The sequence below is a fragment of the Diorhabda carinulata genome, chromosome 1 (assembly GCF_026250575.1).
Source record: "Diorhabda carinulata isolate Delta chromosome 1, icDioCari1.1, whole genome shotgun sequence".
Lineage (NCBI taxonomy): Eukaryota > Metazoa > Arthropoda > Insecta > Coleoptera > Chrysomelidae > Diorhabda > Diorhabda carinulata.
In genome coordinates, this window is record NC_079460.1 from 38,389,180 (window position 1) to 38,410,729 (window position 21,550).

At 31.5% G+C, this 21,550-nt stretch overlaps 1 protein-coding gene across 1 annotated transcript; it reads right to left on the minus strand.

The window, feature by feature from the left end:
- Window positions 1–6,095: 6,095 nt before the first annotated feature.
- LOC130895074 (uncharacterized) lies at window positions 6,096–9,211 on the minus strand. The gene is made up of 2 exons (XM_057802198.1): window positions 8,876–9,211; window positions 6,096–6,152 (listed from the first exon to the last, which is right to left on the minus strand). The coding sequence occupies exons 1-2, from the start codon at window positions 9,209–9,211 to the stop codon at window positions 6,096–6,098; spliced, it is 393 nt and encodes a 130-aa protein (XP_057658181.1).
- Window positions 9,212–21,550: the final 12,339 nt, after the last annotated feature.

Consider the following 21,550-nt stretch of genomic DNA (forward strand, 5'->3'; position numbering starts at 1 on the left):
TGATTTGTTTTGGAGTAGAAAAGAATCCAGTATCTATATATTTTCCAGAAATAGTTCTTATTAGATCCTATACGTGATTTATAGCAGGAAAGTTATCTAATTGAAGAATTCGCAAACACCCACAAAATATTTCACCTCATAAATTTAAGTGATATTTTAATAACACTTTCAGGGCGACAAATCAAATTATTCTTATCTTTAATCCATATTTAGTAAGGTTGAGTTGAGCTCATTATAAAACAAGCTATCAGGGCACTGAGGACCATGTGAAAGTTTTAAAAGGTATTTTACTACAAACCTATTTCAATTTCAAACAAAATCGGGCAATTCAAACTCACAAAAATCATCTGATTATTTGTACTTTTATTTATTCGTTGTATGGCGGATGACTTTTCAAAGCGAACAGAGCAGATAACAGCTCCTTAAGGTGGAGTCCAATCAACTCTTGGAATACTTGGGAGTATACTTATCTTAACGTGAGAAAATTAAAGTCGATCAGATAATACTTTTTTGAATACTGCAATTATTATTATAATATGCAATTCTTGAAAGCGTAACACAAGTAAGCATAAATTTTTTAACTTCGAACGAGTACGGCCCTTATTGTTCAGTAATTTTCCCGGGTATTGAATTATAACATACAGGGTATTTCTATATTCGACCGACAACGCTCTACACAGAGAGATCTCAATAAATGATTCATTTTGATATAGGAATACGAACCCTTAAGGGACCTAGTTGCTGAGATATAGGGTTTCAAAAATTTTGAATCAAAATCAAAAATTTGCCATAAATCAAGAACGCCTCTAAATTTTTTTTTCAAATTTGGAGATCAATATTTTCCTGAATAAAGTAATATTTTGACATAAACAAACTTTGGAAAAATTCAACCAGTGGCACGCTGTCAGGATTAGTTGTCACTTTTATCTCCCTATTTTTTATTCCACTGAAGCAAATTCTTTTTTTAATTTTGTTTTAAATTGCCTGAGTATTTTAAGTTAAAAAACTAATAACCTTTTATGGGGCTAAAATGAACGGTGTTGTGGAAATTTGCCCCTGAGCAAAAGTCTGCAAGCACGTAAGTAATTTACATTTAAAATGTATTACAATAATAAAAAAATTGGCAATGAAAATAAGAAATTGACACAACACTGTATTACAACAATAACAGAATTGACAAAGTTACAGTAATTTTTCAAACTGTTAGCCGCTGAGTTCAATACAATTATTACAACATTTTCTCATTGAAAAACGTATGATGAAATGATTTCTACTGCAGCTTGAATTCTAGCTATCAGATATTGTACATATTCGATGATTGTTTCGTACACTAAAGACTTCATATATCCCCATATGAAAAGTCGATAAGATTTAAGTGAGGTGATCTTGGAGGCCAACACATATTATGGAAAATTTCGATCTTCACGACACTTTTGTAAATACCAGTCTGAAAATTCCATACGCCCCTGAAAATCTATAGGATCTAATGCTTGAACACTGGCCAATTTGTATGGATGTAACACTTGCACTTTTAAAACTTTCCATACAATAAAATGAAAAAATATGACACGTGCCTAATAGATTATAACTTAGAAATATTGAGTAGTATTTAATTACCTGCGGACATCTGTTTAAAGCCAAGCTTCTACAACACCGCTCATTTTAGCTCAATAAAAGGTTATTAGTTTTTTAACTAAAAATAATCCGGCAATTTAGAACAAAATTTAAAAAAAAGTTGCTCCAGTGGCGTTAAATGTCTTTTTACTAGACAATGTATGAATACTTGATCATCACTGTTACGCTCTGTTATATGTAACCATAACCAGGCTTTTCCCTACGGTACTTGCATGAATAAATTATAGGAAGAATGTGAAATATCGTATATCAATATTAAAATCAATATTGGTTGGTACTTTTTACATGAAGTTACAAAACCTTTTAGTTGCGTATATTTGAGTATGGAATTAATATTAGTGAAATATACATAAAATGAGATGCGAACTGTTTCACATCAACGGTTTTCGAATATATAAATATCATTTCGGTACATTTCCACTTTGCGTTTAACATCAGTAGCACACATTAATGTGATCATATTATGGAGGCATGTATGTTTATTTTGTTTCATGCTTTGTTTACAACAATCAACCTAATTATTCAGTCGGTATACGTCCGACAATATTTGATTACTAATTCTATATAATTTTTTGGCAGAAAGGAAAATAGATTCAAAAATTATTGATTTAATTATGGTTAGTTGAAGATTGATATTAACTTTTTCGACCAAAACTCGAGTTTTTCGTATAGTGTTTTTACTTTTCAATAGGATCAAATTATAATTTTTCAAAGCAGCTTCAGATTGGAGCTGCAGTATCATATATCTTAACAATTGCTAGATACAAAATATCGATTCTATGAAGTCATTTTTACTATTACCTTATGAGAAGGCAAAAGCACAGTTTTCAAAATTATTCAATAGTACTTTGTAATGCAAAAACTATTGAAGAATTGATGAAAATACAGTACAGCTATCAATTTGTACGATTTCTGAAGTCGTTTAGAGATCAAATTCATAAAATTTATCTTAAAGCTAGACATATGATTCGTTGCTTCTATGATATTATAAACATTTATACATTTACTTGATTTAACTATTATCATTACAGATTGAAAGTCAATGTTAAACGCAAGAGACGAAGAAATGAAAAAAAAATTGGAAAAAGAATTCTAAATAGGCTATTAAACATAGAACAAAGTAATTTTTTTCTAGATCTGGTATCTTTTATATATTATTTACTACTATTCGTTCAAATTTTAATTTTAATTAACATGAAGAGATCTCGATCCTTTTTGTTTCCAAAAAACAAACATTTTATGAGCGTGCTTTTAATAAAAATAGATAGTTTTTTCTTTTTACAATTGCTATTGCTCGGAATCAAAATTTACATAAACTGTCAGGCGAATTAAGTATTCGCTTTGAAGATACTCGTCTTAAGCAATAGATTTATTCGATTTCCAAAAAGAGCTTTTCGAGTAGTTTGAATCCCAGGATTTCCGAGGAGACTGTCAAATTGTCTTAACAATGGTTGTGTATTTCTACTATAAACATATCTATGACAATTATAGAGTTCGCTGGCTCTTAGATCTTTCCTAAACATCTCCATAAAAAATGAAATCCTCATTTAGATACATAATATAACTTGTTCACTTATACTGTCAATGAACTAATGATTTCCAATTAGCAAAATGTCCAATGGGAATACAAATAAACAAGCAAAAATTCCGGTTAATAACACCTTCGAACATCACTTCAGGATTCAACAAACTGGTATTGATTCATTCGCCAAGCACATTAACGCCCAGATTGATTTCTTATACAGTAAAGTGACAGACCAGCAACATACCAAATGAAGGAATATTAGTAAAAACAGACCACAACGAAAGCATTGAATAATAATACTAAAAATTATTAGTAATAATTGGTTTTCTTTTGTAAACTGAAATTCCAAAACTATGCACGTCTGCAAACATATTTTCTAATTCCATTTTTAATTTCAACATTCGGGAATAAAAGTTAGTATACGTTATCCAAGGAAAGTACAAATTATATTTTAGTCAGAAAATATTAATGAAAGAATTTGATTTTACACGTCTAAAAACTGACGAATTTTTGTGGACAACGATACAAATGGATATGGAAATTGTTTTCATAGGAAACAACGGATTAATTACAGACTAGCTAGGAAACATCCTGTGTATTAAAATATTCTTATTTGACACTAATTTTATGAAATAATATTATGATAGAACAGTGAATTCGTAATATTTTCGGTTATTAACCAAAAGCCGACGTGGCGTATTTCGGGTATTAGTCTGGAATAAAATTGCTTTGTAAAGACCCGGCCTTAGTCGTTTTGTGTGCGAATCTTTATACGGCAAAACTCGGAGTAATTTAGAAGATTTATATTTTTTCATCTTCGACAAGAAAAGAACGTCAGGTTGTGTATTTTTGTGGAATTTCAAATCATTACGTTCCATTTAGCTTATTACATGTCCATTGGAGAAATTGAATTGCCACAATTTGTCATCTCATACAGTGTGACAGACGAGCGTTTACAGAATGAAATGGTCGACATGCTTGTTTCGATTCTGGATGTGTTGTGAAACGACAGTTATAAATCTGTGCAATCTTCAGACGGATTGTAATGTTGTTTTGTATAACAGTGGAAACAATAATGTATTATGATTAATTTTCTTCTTGTCGATCTACCTTAATAGATTAAGATAACAACTGATCGCTTTTTATGTTTTTAAAATTCTGTATCTTGGACGGAATGTTGATTCTATCATTTTTATATCTAATATATTAGAGATTATACTATAGAACCAAAATAAAAAAAGTTAAAGGGAAAGGCAGCAAAACGTTCAAACGCAATATCTGCCGTGTACACGATTTTGTGAGGTTATAATAATTTGAAATCTATAGTTTCATTTTTCAATATATTTTCAAGACATTCAAAAACATTTTTCGTTTGATTATTATTTTAAGTTTTCAATTCTAACAAAAATCATTTGAAGGGTAACTCAATTAGGCACAATATACTCCACTCATTGCAACACGTCCTCCAACGAATATCTAATTTGGCAATGATATAATAGCAGATAAATAATATACATGATGCTCCAACGAAAACTTAGAAACCAAAACTAATTTAAAATGTAAAAGAACACATCAAATTGTATTAGAAGGAGTACGAGTTTACATACAAAATTCCTACCCACAAATCCCACAGATCCCACCTCCTGCATAATTTCAACGGTAATTTATTTCTGTACGCAACATTGCCTTCTCTAAATTTATGAAATAATTCTCAGAATATTTCGGGTTCAACTATTTTATTACAAAAATTTTATAACTAAGTTGAAATTTCTGGAACCGTTGGTTATATTCATACCGAATACACTGTTTACACCACCACTACACCAACACTCACAATTATAACGCGTTTCGATAACCAAGTTATCATCTTCAGAGACTAAAGGTAAGTTTACCTTATCGAAACACGCGTCAGACAGTGTAATTATGAGTGCTGGTGTAGTGGTGTATTCAGAATTATATATATGTTCGAAAAGACCTCCATTACATACTACCACTTATATTCAAGAGGTTAACGTTTACATTTTGTTTCAAGAGCTTGGTATGAAACCTATCATTTTTGTAAGCGTTGACATAATATATTTAATTAATGATTTGTTAAAAAATCTCAAATCAAAAGTTGGTACTTAAGCAACTAATTATTATTCATAACATTATGTGGATGATCTATATCCACAATTAATATGTATCAGGATTATCTAAAAACGTATTATTATGAATAGGGCAGTATTAAATATTTATCACCGCATCCAATATTACTTTGTAAAATGTTTCGATTGTGTAGAAAAAGTTACGGCCGTGGCACACTATATATTTGCCCGTAATTTTGTGCCAGCCTCCCTCTTCTATATCACCGATTCTCATTTACGGTATACAGCTAAAGGCAATGTATTGTTCATCGTGTTCAAACAAAATGAAATCAAACTGAGTAGTGTAATTGATTTGATGGAAACAAAGCATTAATTTAAAACAGAAAACCTTTCAAACTTTTTATTCTTAGAAAACAGATAACAGATTGTATCAAAATTGTGGTTTAACAGGAAATTTCAATGTCCCCAAAGCTATACACATTCGATTTGACCATTATTCAACCGACAACTTAGTTTCAATCAATAAACTCGCGGAATTGAATAGCAAATGGGAGATTTTTAATTGCTATTTTTAACGCTCAAAATAGTTCATTGAATTTCACAGATAATATGGGTGAATGATACATCGTTTATGCATAAAAACAATGGAATACATCTGAGAACTGTAGAGGAAATAGATACAATATTGTATACCGTACCGCAGTATCAATTACCTATAGTAATTTATGCTAAACTTAACGAAAATTAGTAGTGTTTGTACCATTTTCTACAACCATTTATATCAAGCTTTTCAATTTGCTCAAAATAATTGTAGGTATAAATTTTTTTCAACCCAATCAAATACTAATTTAAAGGATCACTTCTAATTCTGAGCATTGAGCATTTAATTTTCCATGGATATAATGCTAGATAACCAAATTTTAGTAATAAATGTTTATTTTTTCCAGTCCTACATTATTTTATATATTTTTCTTCCGTGATTTACCATTTCATGTTCAAACTTCACACGCAACTGCATGATCATAGTGCCATATTACACATTACAATGTCGAAGCAATGAAAATATTATATTTGACAACTTGAAAAAGTGCCCTAATTCAATACTCTAGAAACGAATGTAGTTCAACTGAAGTCAATATACGGCTATTAGAGTATGCAGCGTTCGGCATTCGCAATATAACCTCATCCAGAAAGTACAACCGACAGAATGTAATAAAATAAAATCTACTGTGGCAATTTCGTCATACCGTTCGTCGAGAACAAAAATTAATTTGGTAGATGCAATGAAAGTTCCAAAACGAACGAAAATAGAGCACAGTCTGATATATCTAATGACGCAGCTAAAATGAAGTCACAATGGCAATGAGAACGTTTTGTGCTACGGCGCTTACGGTTTTGTCTTTTCCAGAACACCGAATGGGGAAGAGCTTGCTTTGTTCCTGTATTACCGCTAACCTATTGTTTCGTCGTTACATGTATCAGGATGTAACATTGGATCTGCAACCTAATATCTTAGATTAACGGACATAGTTAAGTTGTTTCCGAAAACGAATAACGTCATTTGGTACATGATTATGCAATTTAAATGAACACATTTAAAATCGAAACTCTATGAAAATTGAGTATATTCATTAGTTATGTCTAAATTTATATTACAAGTGCTGCTACTTAAGTAATTAATAATTGTATATGAGTTTATTGTTTTTCAAAATATTCTCCATTAACATCAATACACTTTTGCATGCGTTCAAACTAATTGTCGAGCATACCGATTAAGGTACCTCAAAAAAATGTGATTTCATCGCATCAAATGGTTTTTTGGGTGTAGAAAAACGATGACCTAGCAAACTATTTTTTATCTGCGGATACAAGAAAAACCATTAGGTGCCAAACAAGGACTGTACGGTGGATGACCCATCAAATCGATGTTTTGAGTGTTCAAAAACGTTTTTTTACATGATGAGTGAGATCTCGCTGATTTTGTCGGATACTTCTCTCAAACAAAGGGTGGCATTCTACGTTGCCCTAATGCAACGATGGTGACATGTCCAGATTTTTCAAAAAATATGCAACCATTTGCTTCAAAGTGCTTCATGCGCAAACAACTTTGGATGGGCGTCTTGAAAGACCCATACAGTCGATGGCTATTTCGTTCTCGGTTATATACGTAGATCAATTATTCATTACATGTCAGTATCTTGAAACATCTTGTGAAGCACCGAAAAATGTTAAACTTTATGATGTGACATTGTCAGATTGAATATATTCATATCAATGTTGCCATATCTCATAACATAAGTAGCGACTCTCGTATACATGTAACATAAATTAAAATTGAATGCGGAAACTACATAAACCCGTAGTAAAATGTTCTTACTTCATTACATTCGACCACAACTAACACACCGATTTATTCACATTATTAAGTACTAATTTATATAGACATATCATAGATTGAACCACTTTTTTCTTATAGCATTTCTATGAAGAGCCATTGTTTATCATACTAGGTATCAAAAATCGGGAAATTAATTATTTTCATATAATGTTTTTGCTCAAAAATTATTTATTGTTTGTGTTTTTTTTTTAATTCTGAGGATATCTTTAATCTGCTTAAGTACTTGGCACTGTTTTTGCGAAGAAGATTAACTATGCTTGCTTCGAATCTTTTACCTATTCCATTTCTGTCTCTGACGACAAATGATATCCTTCATTTCTACAGAATATACGTATTCTCCTGTGAAATCTCAAAAGAAAAAGTCAATATAGTCAGGACTTAGGTATCTTAAGGGCCCCATACACGGTTAATATTATTGTGCAATATTTTATATTACACAATATTATTGAACATGTTTCAAGAAGAAGGAAGGAAGTTTTGAGTAGAGGTAATAGAAGTGTACCGTTGGTTACCGGCTTTGTGGGACAATAAGTCCAAGGACTACAGCAACAGAACAAAGAAGAACGAGCAGTACGGCCAACTACTGCAAAAGTACAATGAAAGATATCCTGATGCTGACAGGAAAGCATTAGTAAAGAAAATTAATTCTCTTCGAACTAATTTTCGGAAAGAGTTGAGGCGAATAAGAAACTCTTAAAGAAGTGGTGCTGGTACTGATGAAATTGTTGAGCCCACGTTGTGGTATTTTGAAGAAATGAAATTCTTGAATGATTTAGAAGAGCCTACAGAGTCTGTTAGTACCATTCAATAGAGGAAGAGAGCGAAGAAAATGAAGTAAAGACATCTCTTGTAAGTAATATATTTTTATTTCCAAACTGTATTATGCAAGTATACAATTAATTACAATCTCTTTATTAATGACTACACTTTGTCCATAGCTTACAATTATTCGCTATAATGCCTTTCATTTGAAGCCTATTAGATATGAGACCACCACGTAAATATGTGTTTCATATAAAGTTATATTGCCAAGTAACCTCACCTTCATTATTGAAGTAGTCACAATAGGCATCTCGTACAGATTTAGCATAGTACGATGTATTCTGGCCACGGATAAGTTGTAGTGGAACTGGTTGAACGACGTCTCTCCAGGACCCGTCGACAATTTAGCCCAATTTTTAGTCTTAGGTAGTTATGTAAATAGCAGCACGCTAATACAATTGGGCTTACCTTTTCAATATTTACCGTTATTGGTCTTGGAAAAACTCTAAATCGACTGACCAAAATCCCGAACGCGTTTTCAACTATACGCCTGGCACGGGCTAGTCGGTAGTTGAATACTGCCTCATCTGAAGTCAAGCCGGTTTGGCTGAATGGTTTCATGAAATTTCCGGTTAGTGCAAAAGCTTCGTCTCCAACGAAAACAAATGGTAATTTTTTGTCACTGTTTGGCAAAATGGCAGGTTGTGGTAAGTTCAGCCTTTTATTAGACAAAGTCTTTCCGAAATCAGTATATCTCAAGACCCCTTCGTCAGATACCCGTCCGTTTATTCCTACATCAACCATAGTGACCTCGTAATTTGCATTAACTACTGCAAGCAACACAACACTAAAAAACCACATTTCAAATTTTTAACCATTCCTTCATCCATATCCGCTTCTTCCTCTACTTCGGTTTTGTTAGCAATGCAACTACCACACACGCTGCAGTATCCAAATCATACATGATAACTAAACCTTGTCACTCAAACCAAGATGCACGACTACTCAACTGTGGGTTGCGCAAATTTATTGAACTGTGAGTTGTACAATAATATTGACCGTGTATGACAAAGAAGGGAGTGTACTCCTGTAAGTCTAGAATACTGTTCTCCAATTGTGGTGTTCTTGTTAGTATATGTTTTGTGTGACTGTTAAACCTACATCTACCAAGAAAAACTATGCTGGAAATAAATACTATTCCTATTAAATTATTGCCTATAATTTCTAGACAATTGTTTATAGATTGGGAAATATACTGAAAACAAACTGACTCAAACTTCGACTTTCCGACTCATTCAATTAATTAATTCAATAAAAAAATATTTTCATCAATTTTCCTTTTTCTTGAAGTATATTTTTTCAAGGTACATCAAGATCGTTCCGACAAGAGGTATTGCGTGATATTACTGGAAAATTTGAGTCGTTAAAATCCAGAATGTTTAGTGAATATTCCTGACGAATCATGATTGGCGTTTCAACAAATTAGTTTCTGCCATATAAAAAGAAGACGAGAAAGAATTCTGTGAGAGATGGAGAAGTTGAAAACTCCAGATATCTTGCGAAAAGTTTAATTGAAAAAGTCAACGACTTTTCTCATGCTGAGAAACGTAAACGAATGTGTGCTAAAGCCGAAACTCCTAAATCAACTATAAAAAATTATAATCACATTTTTTGAGAGCATTACCTCGTGAATATGTATTTTCTGTTCTTCCTCTGTATCCCAATGAGTTGGTGAGGTGTTCTTACATTTTAATTTATAATTTGATAATAAGTTGGATTATTTGGAACTGTGGGGGCTAGTCATACTGAATACGGAAACTATTTGAACATATATAATATTAGGAATTCCAACTACCATTTTAGCCAGTATTGAAATGAAATTGTTGTTAAAAATATGATGGATCAATGAAAATTTTCCATAACATCGAAATTTATCTGGTATACAGCTGGTTCGAGGCTAGCGCAAGGAGCTGCATTGGGCGTTTGTGGATCAAAATACAAGCTCTCCATACCAATGGAAAAATCACTCACCATATTTCAGCTAGAGTTTCTAGTAACAAACAAATGTGCTCAGGATTACCTCTTTAATGAGCACATTCACATTTTCTCCGATATCCAAAAGACCTTGAAGGTTCTAAAAGCTATTGAGTGCACATTCAAGCTAGCGTGAGATTGCAAACTAAAAAAGTATTGCTAACAGAAATAAAGTTTCTCTAATATAGTTATCAGGCCACCAGGGTATCCTGCGGAAAATTGTTTGATTTGACATTGATCCTTCCAAAAACCACTTTTACTTCAGCATCATCCGTACTATATCCTCATTGATTGCGTTGACCCCTATTATAGTGAAGTGAAGAATTTTATAATTACTTCCGACAAATAATTGTGAAAATTCTCTATAACACGCGTGATTTTTGGCGTAGATTGAAATCTTAAAGTTCCACTTGAAATAGCAAAACACATAACCAAATGAAAGTATATTAGTTTAGCCATTAAATGGTTACTTTCCATTTTATTTAGAAGTAGATAAACTATATAGATTTTTAGATATAGAGCTTTTGAAACTAGTTTTAAATAAAAATGTTTCGGAAATACATTTCTGGGGTAATCAATTTTTAACTTATATAATGGAACTCGTGAAAAAGTTTACGAGAGAACATTTTTTATTGCCAAAAGGTATATCTGCTAGCAGAAAACTTTTGGAAAGTATTCATGGAGGACCGTAAATATTTTGTCACTAGCTAAATAATAGCCACGGCAATTAACCAAGTTTTTATACTACTACTTCTCCAGAAGCTTGTCAAATTCAAAAGATGGTAGTATTTCCATATTTGGATGTTAATCATGAAAAAATCATCGGATCTTGTGAAGAAAGCTGCAAATCATCGTTCTTTTAAATATATTCGTATATTAGTTCTATATCTACCATCAAAATTCGACGTGCACCATTGAGTACTGGTAATAATGTGCTTGGTTTATTATTCTAGAGGTTATTTCATGAATTTCTTGCCAAAAATCATCTTTTTTAAGCCTACAAAACTAAGTAATGTGTAAAGTCATAATAATGTTTTACTCTTCCTCACAACAAACTCAACAATTATTACATTTTGTACTTTGGTGAATATATTAAAGGACTTTTTTTAAATCTTTTTTTTTATCTACAATGCATGTGCATGTACAAACTCTGTCTAAAAATTGAACCAATCCATGTTGTTGTTCAGTTGAAATAGTTGTTATTCATCTGGTACTTCTTATTAAATTCGTAAGTGGTTAATGATGAACCAAATCATTATTTATCGGAAATTTTACAAATAAATGCATCGTTAACTTCACTGTCTGTTTTCCATGTGGAATTGTGAATCTACAGTAAATAATAAATTCTGTAGAATTCCATGATTTGATATAATAATGCTTTAATACATTAGTAAAACGCTTGTAACTATTTTGTTTTGTTCATGTACTGTATGAAAAATGTAAAATACATCTAGTGATATATTCAATACAAATTCGTTTCAATTTATAAAAATACAGTATACTCGTATATCAATACAAGTATTTTTATTTATGTTATAGATGTATGAAATATTTGCGTACAAAGTAAAAACAATATCATTAATAAAAATATCCACAGTATAAAATGTACAACAGTAACGATACATCATTCTCCATAAAACTAATGAACAACTAGCGGTTTACCTCCTCTCTTTTACCTACACCTGATTTCTATGACCTTTTTTGAGTAATTCATATGTTGAAAACGATTTTAAATATTCATTTTATTATTGTAATTTTTGTAATTATTTTTATGATTTCTATTCGTAAGGTGAATTAATAAACACTGTCCCTTACGTTCTTAATTTATTTATAATGATTCACTTATAACTATCACTTAAATATAACTTGAATAATTTATTTAAATTATTCGATTACTTCGCTTATTACCTGTTCACTAGGACTATTTATTATAGACTGAACTAAACCGCGCTACAAAAACTTTTTATGTACCACAAATAGAATTCTCCAAACTTCTAGAGCATAAAGAAACAAAACAAATAAATATATAAACCTTCCTAGGAATTATTCAAAAGAAACCGCTTTCTATAAAAACTTGGAATCAAAAGAATTCCACCATTAATAAAAATATGCGCCTTCACCGAATTTTAAAATTCCATTGTAGTTGGACAGGGCCGGCATAGGGACCCATTTCGGGAACTTTAGTTAGTAGCATAATGAATACGCCCCACGCTGATGTGCGTGTCGTGTCTAAATATTTGAAAATGTCAAAGCGTGTTATCGCTTAAAGACAAAATAAATATTATTGATTCATTAAAAAAATGAGAAACCGGTCGTAAGTTAGCTGATGAGTATGGTGTAGGTACATCCACGATAAGTGATGATTAGGAAGAATACCGATTCAATTTTGTTGTACACCTGCAAATTAGAGAATTAGATAGTGAAGTAAACATCGGAAAATGATGAAAAATCCGAAAAACGAACTTTTAGAAGACGCTTTGTCTATCAACTGGGCAACCGATTTCTGGCCCTTTACTCTGTGAAAAAGCATTACAGTTCAAACATATTGCAGATAAATGAACAGCAGGAAATGCAAGAAGATGAAATAGAAGAAAATATAGACGTGGAAAATGATGTGTGATCATCTCATGATGAAGCAATTCTCAAATGTTTTGAAAAACAAACAGAGTTTACCTTGGCAGAAACGAATTCGTGATACAGCAGCAATAAAGAGAAAAAGTAGCTTACTTCAAATGCCAATTACCAAATATTTTGAACCAAACTATACTATTATTAAATTATTATTATTTTTTATTAATGATATCATCATTTATTAGTAAATATTACTAATTAAATTTATTTTAATATACAAAAACCGCTTTTCGTTATACATTCGATTATCCGGACTTTCGATTATCCGAATCCCTACAATTAGTCCGGTTAATCGAATTTCCACTGTAATTAAGAAATCAAGACGCTAATGGTAATAAATAAAAACAAACTTCTGATTCTTAAAGTGATTTAGAGTAGAATTCCAATAGTTTTTACTACATTGTAGTCCTCTTTTTCTTTGTACGGAAAAAGGGAAAATAATTACATTCTCTGGGCATATTCATTACAAACTACTGTTTTTTATATTCAGAAAAAAGAAAAAGGCACTAGCAAACGAGTAGTATCTGATTTTATAGCTGTATCTAAACTTTCATCTCAACTTGTGAAAAATCTTAATGTTTGACTGAGCTTTGGTTGTAAGCCGACAATACCTGTATTAAACATAATTTAAAGTAATCGTATTCCAATGTAAAACTCTTTGATAATTACTACTATAACTTAAAATGTGGACTAGACATCTGTCGAACGTTATAAAATTGAGAAGAGTTGCGTATTCTACATTCAACCGTTGTGGTTGGTCATCCTTAATCTGGAGTTACTACTTTCTGCACTTCACACCATTATAAACGTTCATCCTTCGCTGGAAAGTAGAGGAAAATTTGGCTGAAATTCTATCCGAATTTGCACGTATATATTCATCCAAGATAACGGTATAAGACAGGAGTGAAAATTAACGTGCAAGGTTCATTTGCATTGCATTTTCAACCGGATTTGGTTGGTGATGAGTTTTATTTTTTATAGCTGTTAAAAAGTTGAGGGTAATCATGAGCGTCGGCACGGGACGGTTTAATAAAGGCATATTAATAAGTTCAGTTTACTGAAAATTAAATGCTATACAACAAATAATAGTTTTGTGATAAAAATTCCTTAGGAAGATAAGCGATTATATTGAAATGATCAGGTGATATTTGTATAAGACAATGAGGCGAAAAGGCATTGAGAAGACAACAATAAACATTGTTGCTTTCATAAAACTCCTTAATCAGAAATAGTTTTAACGTGATTATTTGAGGCGTTGAGATGATGCAACAAATAGATGAACGATGACAAACGGTATACTAAAAATAAGTATAGAGAGAGCCAAATAACAACTCGAACAAACTCCATATCACTAATCATCTGTAAGAGTATAGAGTGAAAGTAGTGTTTGAATAATACATATTTATAAAATGTGTTTATTTAGAAAATATTCGAATCATACCAAGTAAATACTTCAATAGAAATTAGTTTAGCTTCTTACGATACATAATATATTAACAGAATCTATCAATACCTCAATTTTTTGTTTCAAAAACCATATACTACGGCTATGGTAATAGGTGTTATGCTTTACTGTTAATCCAGGAGGTGTGCGATGCGCGGAAGAAGATAAGACTAAAGAATTGCTTTTATATTGCCAAAGGATTTTCTCACTCCTTATAATTTCATTAAAGCGATTAATACTTAATTTTACTGAAACATTATTACTGTCAACTAAAACAGAAAACTGGTTAAATACTTACTTACCTTGTATCTTAATCAGTGAATTTCGTAGCGTCTAAAATACTTTCCTGGAACGTTTTAAAAATAGTTAAAGAGGTAATTGACCAATTATTTCCAGAATAGCGACTTTGGGTTGCTCACTTCTTTGAAATTTTTTGCAAAAGCAAATATATTCTGGAGTAAATTTGAAATGAATCAAGAGCACTTTGTAACGTATAGGTTACTTTCCGCTTCTTGAAAAATTCATTCAAAATGAGATTTGGAACTTTATTTAAAATTTTTAAGATATTCAGATCGAAATAAAGTCAAAACCTTAAAAGCTAATTCTTTGAGAACCATGTTTTCCATTAGATGATATCCAAAATAGAAATAAATTACTTAGGAAAATAGTATTAAAGGGATTTAAAGATTGAGAACTGAGACCCACAAGATTGTTATTTCCTAAATTTTACAATTAACACACTAAACATAATCCATTAGCGGCGAGAACATTTTTGTTCAAAGTTGTTTAAACTTCTTTAGCCACTAGATTTGCTATGGGATCCAACCAAAAATATTTCTTTTTTGTTATCTTATGCAAGTTGTAGTTTCCGACTCGATATGTAAATTTATTGTATAGTTTGGTTTGAGTTAAGAGCATCTGAGTATAAGGTAATAATATTCCTCTAAAGAAACAGTGATGCGAGATATATTGCGTTTAATTCAGCAAAAAAGAAGATTAAATTGGAGTGGTTCTAAGTGCATTGTTTGTCGAATGAAGTGAGCAGGTATATAAATTTGATGTTTCACGTTTTCCATTGTGGAGTAGGTATGGATATGTTGAACAGGAAAACATTCGATAAGCAGATAATTTAGTTTACTAATTATTACGCGCCGGCCAGATCTGATCATTGTGTTCAGAGACTGGGTTCATTTTACTAAGCACTCACGACAATCACGTTCACGACCACGATCTTTCCCGTTTCCCTTAGTCAATAGCGTTATAATCGTAAACCGAAGTGGAATGTGTTCCGAGGCGTTTTAAGCGTTGAGATAAATATTAAGAAATGGCAAAACAGAAAAAAAAGCGAAAGCTCCAAGAAGTTATGTTATAATTTGTGAGTGATTAACTGATTTATATTAAAATAAAATCAAAATATTTCTTGTGACGATAGTGAAATATTAAGATAGATTCTCATGATTGCAATCTGCGTTGCTAAAGTTTTGAAAATCCCGCTACTTCTTTCAACGCTCAATTCGACCCATCTCTTGACAAGGATCGTCATGAATATTAGTCATGACGTCATGAGTGACATTCTCGGCACGACCACAACGATCGTAGTCGCTATGTGGAACGCCCAAAAGAGTATTTAAGGCGCCGTGAACGCTTAATGGAATGCACCCAATTTTTTCGGTACGAATGGTAGCGGTAGCTCCTTCACGTGGATCGTTTTGTAGTGATTCACGCTACTCTTTGAAACGCTTTGCCCATTTAAACACACGTGTTTTTCATACGCTCTTTCTTTTATAAACTACAAGAATTGGCGAGGGTTTTTCGCCAAATTTAACGAAAAATTGAATCACGACACCACTAAAACAGTTTCTATAGAAAAATACGCACAAAAAAGAAACTGAAAAAGTAAACCTTAAAGAGAATATATATACATATACATTTTACGCTATAGCTCTGTATGAAAAGAACTATTTTGCTCATTCATGATTTATTCTTATTATTGTTGCTTTGTTTGTTTTTATAGGAAGTTTCTTTAATTCATTTTTGTGGGAAATAATTTAATTTGAAATTGTAATCAGGAAACTGCAGTGAGAATGAAAGTTTCCGAGAATTAAAAGTTTGTTTCTTGAGTAATGATATTGTTAGACTGTTCTAATATTACTTTGGTCTGTCCATATGAGTATCTCACTTTGTCGAAATAAGAATAGAAGAATAATTCATTTCTCCGAATCAAATAAAGGCTTAAATGTATAACTTACAAAGTCATTATTACTAGAATCTTTCTATTCACGAATTAATTCAAAAGCTGAAGTCGTAGACTCTGCTGCTCTTGGCAGATATTCTTTCATGCCAATTCTTTTTTCTTTCTCATGAACGAAACCAAAATCGAACTTATCTCCGTAAATTCCAATAACAACTATTCCTTGCAGTTCAGATAATTTCGTCTGATGCGAAATTTTAAATTGATCCCAACATAGTCTCTAATTAATTATAAAGAGGTTTTCGACAACGACAAATTTAAAGGAACAAATCCTCCTTTTAAAACGAACCTAAGAAACGATGATCTTATTTGTACAAAAACGGCAAAAAAAATTAGTTCGGTTCAAATGAGTAATTAAGATCTTTTTTCAAAAATTAACAAGATTCTTTTTTTCTTGTGTCTCAGCTAATTACTTCGGGAAGTAGAGACTTTTATTTTCCACGAGCTAGCGTAATTTTCCAACAAGCGGCTATTTCGCGATAACAATCCACATAGGTAGCCGACAAGCGCAATTCCATAAATTGATTTGTGAAATAAAAAGAGATTGTCAAATAGTTTTCAGTAAAATTTTGTGATTTGTGCTTATGTAACAGAATGTGTAACGTTGTAATTATTTAACTGCCAATAAAAATTGTACTTCATCAGACGTCCATGAATAATCAATGATCCTACTTTAACTCTAATTTGAGATTCAATAAACGATTCACAATATGCTTTTCCTTCTCTTGTGATCGTATCCAAGAAACTTCGACTCTTTTAAATTAGTTTCTTTTCATGAAGTTCTCAGATACCTACAAGTATACTATTTTGGTTTTGGCACTTAACACAGACGATAAAAATTATCTGTCTGTAGTAGTACCATTGGATGTTGTAGTACTGACTCAGTCCATCCTTTCTTCTTGGCTTTTCTGATCTGAATCGCACTGGTATAGTCTTCATTCTCGTCTCATAAAGTGGTACCACTATTCAATGTCCACAAGATGGAAAAAAGTTTCATTGTTAGAAATTGTTCCTGAATTCTTTCTAGTTGGTTGGTTTTTGACCTAACTTGAAATGTTAGCCTCATCAACTAGTAAAGAGTTTATTCTATCATTTAACAAAAATACATCAGTTATTTTAAACATTTAATTTCTTATGTGTCTGTGTCCAACGGTAATTCTATCAATTTTTGTACCTAAATTCCTGGGCTAAAACATACAATCCAAAATGCACTGTTGGAATGTTCAGCACCAACAGCTGGCGTGTCTGCGGTATTTTCCTGAGAAGGTTATTATGACGCCTAATTATTATACTTTACACTTCATTATGTCTCAACCAATTACATTCGGATTGTGCTCTACGGCTAAATATTATCTTCGGGCGATCTGAACTGGTCTCAGCACAAAACCACTTCACTTTATTGACGTCGAGACAAAAAGGTTGTCCAGATTGAGATACACTCTTAAATTGGCTCAATATACAGTGGATATAAAAAATTAATTATAACTAAGACCGTACAAACTATGGTGAGATTAACAAGGATTGGTGGACAATAAACATATATAGGGAAAGTTTTTTCATCCCCTTAAACAGCTATCAACTATGGATAATTATTTAAACTACTAAATATTCTTAAAAGTGATGTAGTAGCCAATGAAATCCCTATATTTAACCTATAAGGATAGAGCAATCGTTTACAGCCATCTAGCCTTTAAACAATGTAACTTTGGCAAACAATGTTTTTTTTTTGACTGGAAACGTCATATGTCAATTTCATAGCTTGCTATCATAATGTCATTTTACTTTATTCAAAATTCAAACGCATAGGCTGGATTTAAGAACCAACAACAATCATACAGCTTTAGGATTTGCACAGGCTATACGGAAAGCTTAAGGGTGCGTTAACGTACAAGACTGGTTGCTGGTACCTGCAGAAAAGCACCTGCAAGACAAAATCTGTTCAGAATTCAGACTTGCAAGCGCTTGCTGCAAGTTCCGCCCGGCAAACAAGAATGTTTGAATCATTTTTTCCAGCGCTCAGTAAGCCTAGTAAGACACATCTGTTATGCAGTTGGTTAGTTGGATTACCTTCCACTTAAAAGTTGTATTTTTAGATATAAATGCTTATATTCCAATATTGTATAGCTTAAACAAGTTAAATTTCAAAATAGATATGAGGCTTAACTCAAACAAAGCACTAGACGATCTTCAGTTCCTCCAATTCTATATTAACAGTACTTCAATTTTTTCTAAAATATAAGTTCTTAACTCCATTCGCATGTACGAAATAAATCTAACTTTATCCGATTTCAACTATGGAAATAGATGATGGAAATCACGTAAATTTGTGTCTTTTAAGATTAATTTCATGTACTTTTCCCTTAACAATTTTATCCCAAAATTCCTGCTTTGTACGTGATGTACAATAAGCTTTTGCATTTTTTGGCTCATTGTACTTTTTAATTTCAAATTACTAATCATAATATAATAAATAAACTTTGCGCCTTTTGTAAAGAGTTTGTATATTGTTTCTTAGTTTTTCAGGTTTTATGGAGATTGAACTTCGAAATTAAAAAAAAGTTACAATAATATTATTAAAAACTTTCTGCTATAATTAGGGCAAACAAAAAAGTTTTCCGTTGCTTAACCCGATCCTTTATCCAATTTTGTCACGATTGTTCGTAGGATAGAATCACTTAGCTAAAATTCAGCAAAATGTTAGAAAGTTACATAACTGCGGTAACTTACCTCTCCTTTATTTTACGTAATAATTCGTAAGAGAAAGTTAACCCTCATCACCATGTGCTTTTAGCCAAGACATGCTTTCAATTCCTTTTGTTTTCACTAAAATATGTCCATAATTTAACGTAAAACATCGTTTTTTACGACATAATTTCAAGTTTATCACGATGTATTCAATTAGAACTAGATTATCGTTCACAAATTTACTATTGTCCTAGTAAATTCCTTCCGAAATACTATACTCACGTCAACGAATCATCCCATTCATGAATAGGGATACTACTATCGAATTTTTAATGATGGAAATCCTCTAAAAACGGATTTTTTAAATGTTGTTGACTTCAGTACACATTTTATACTAAAATTTCATAAATCATTCAAATTCGTTGTAACATTTTCAAAGCATTCGAACAATGTTTAATTTCACAAATATTATTCGTTTAATATTTCACAAAATTTAGAAAACCCTCAAAATAGAACGCCCGAAAAACTGAATAACAGATGATGCTAAAATTTCGCCTGAGGTTTAACAGTCCTTTCTATAAGACTTTTTAAATGATCAATTTCCACTAGTCACTTTTTTGACTACTGCATCCCAGCTGCATGTAATGTACTTTTTCTTAACGTATTGATTTTTGCAAGTAGGTCAAGAAATATCAGAAATTTCTATATAAATGTTCCCGAAATTATTAAAATGCCATTTTATATAAAATTGGCAACCGATATAATGAGGGCAATGTTTTGTACTCATTAAATACGCAATGTATAACATTTATACAATACAGTCAGAAACAATCATAATGATACTGTAAACAACAACAAAAAACTAAAATAAAATTCACTAAATATTTATCGTTATCTGGCATTGTGTAGGTACAAAGAATTTTCTTCTTACTGTTGGTTACTTAGAGTAACAAAAACTGAAACTTTCAGATAAGTTAGTATATTAAAATCACATTTATTCGAAATTTCACTCATCTACATAATAGTCGAGTTTGTGATTCAAAACAAGGCTGTCCCAATTCAAAGTTTCTCTTTTCAAATTGACTACAGACGCGAAAACGTTCTCTTCTCTACAATTTCTATTATTCACCAATAAGAACGAATTTGTTATAATATTGAATATAAATATCACTTCTTCTGGATTGCAGTCGAAAATTGTAGTTTGTTTAAATTGACACAATGTGAAAAGTACCTTTCAGTTGTAAGGGGAATTTATCTTTTCACTAAACGCTACATTACAGAAACAACTTTTCTTATAACTATCAATGTTAATTACATTTTTTTCAAATAATAATGTTTTAAATAATAATTCTATCTTTATGTAAAAATCATTGATAAACAATACCTGACAGACCCAGTGCCCAAATCTAGAATCATTCTTCAGTTTGTACCTATTGTTATTCATTTTTTCTGTAATACATATTACAATATACTTCCTACCTTCAGATTTTTATTAAAACACATGAAAAGCAGGAATTCATTTCAAAAGAAACATCTACTACCATCTATTGTAAGTTCTTTTTGAAAATTACAGAGCTTCACTTAACCGTACGCTGTCACTCATTAATAGATGGCGGGATTGTAGAAATATTGAAAGTTATTCATTTTAACTTAATTATCTATAATAAATCATAGAAATGATGGAAGTTTACCCGGCTTCTATTCAACTGCATTAAAAAATTAGTTCCAGGAGTCTATTTACTAATACTAAATAATTTACCATGAAATACCGGCCATTGAAAAACATTTTCAGGAATTACAGAACATGTAACCTGATGTTATCGATTGCTATTACCCACAGATGGCGTGGTCGAAACAATAAAGCAAGTTATTAGAGTTAACTATAATTAATATAATTTTGTCTTTATGAATGAATTGATAAACCACGTTTTTGTTCCTGTATCTTTATTACAATTCGTCTCCTATTTTGTGTGATTATTTGAAAAATTTGTAGTATTGACATAGAATAATAAAAAAAATCTATTTTATCGGCAAAAATGTGTTGCTAAAAAAAACACGTTATTAGATAGAGGAGCAGCTCACATTTCACTTTAAATTG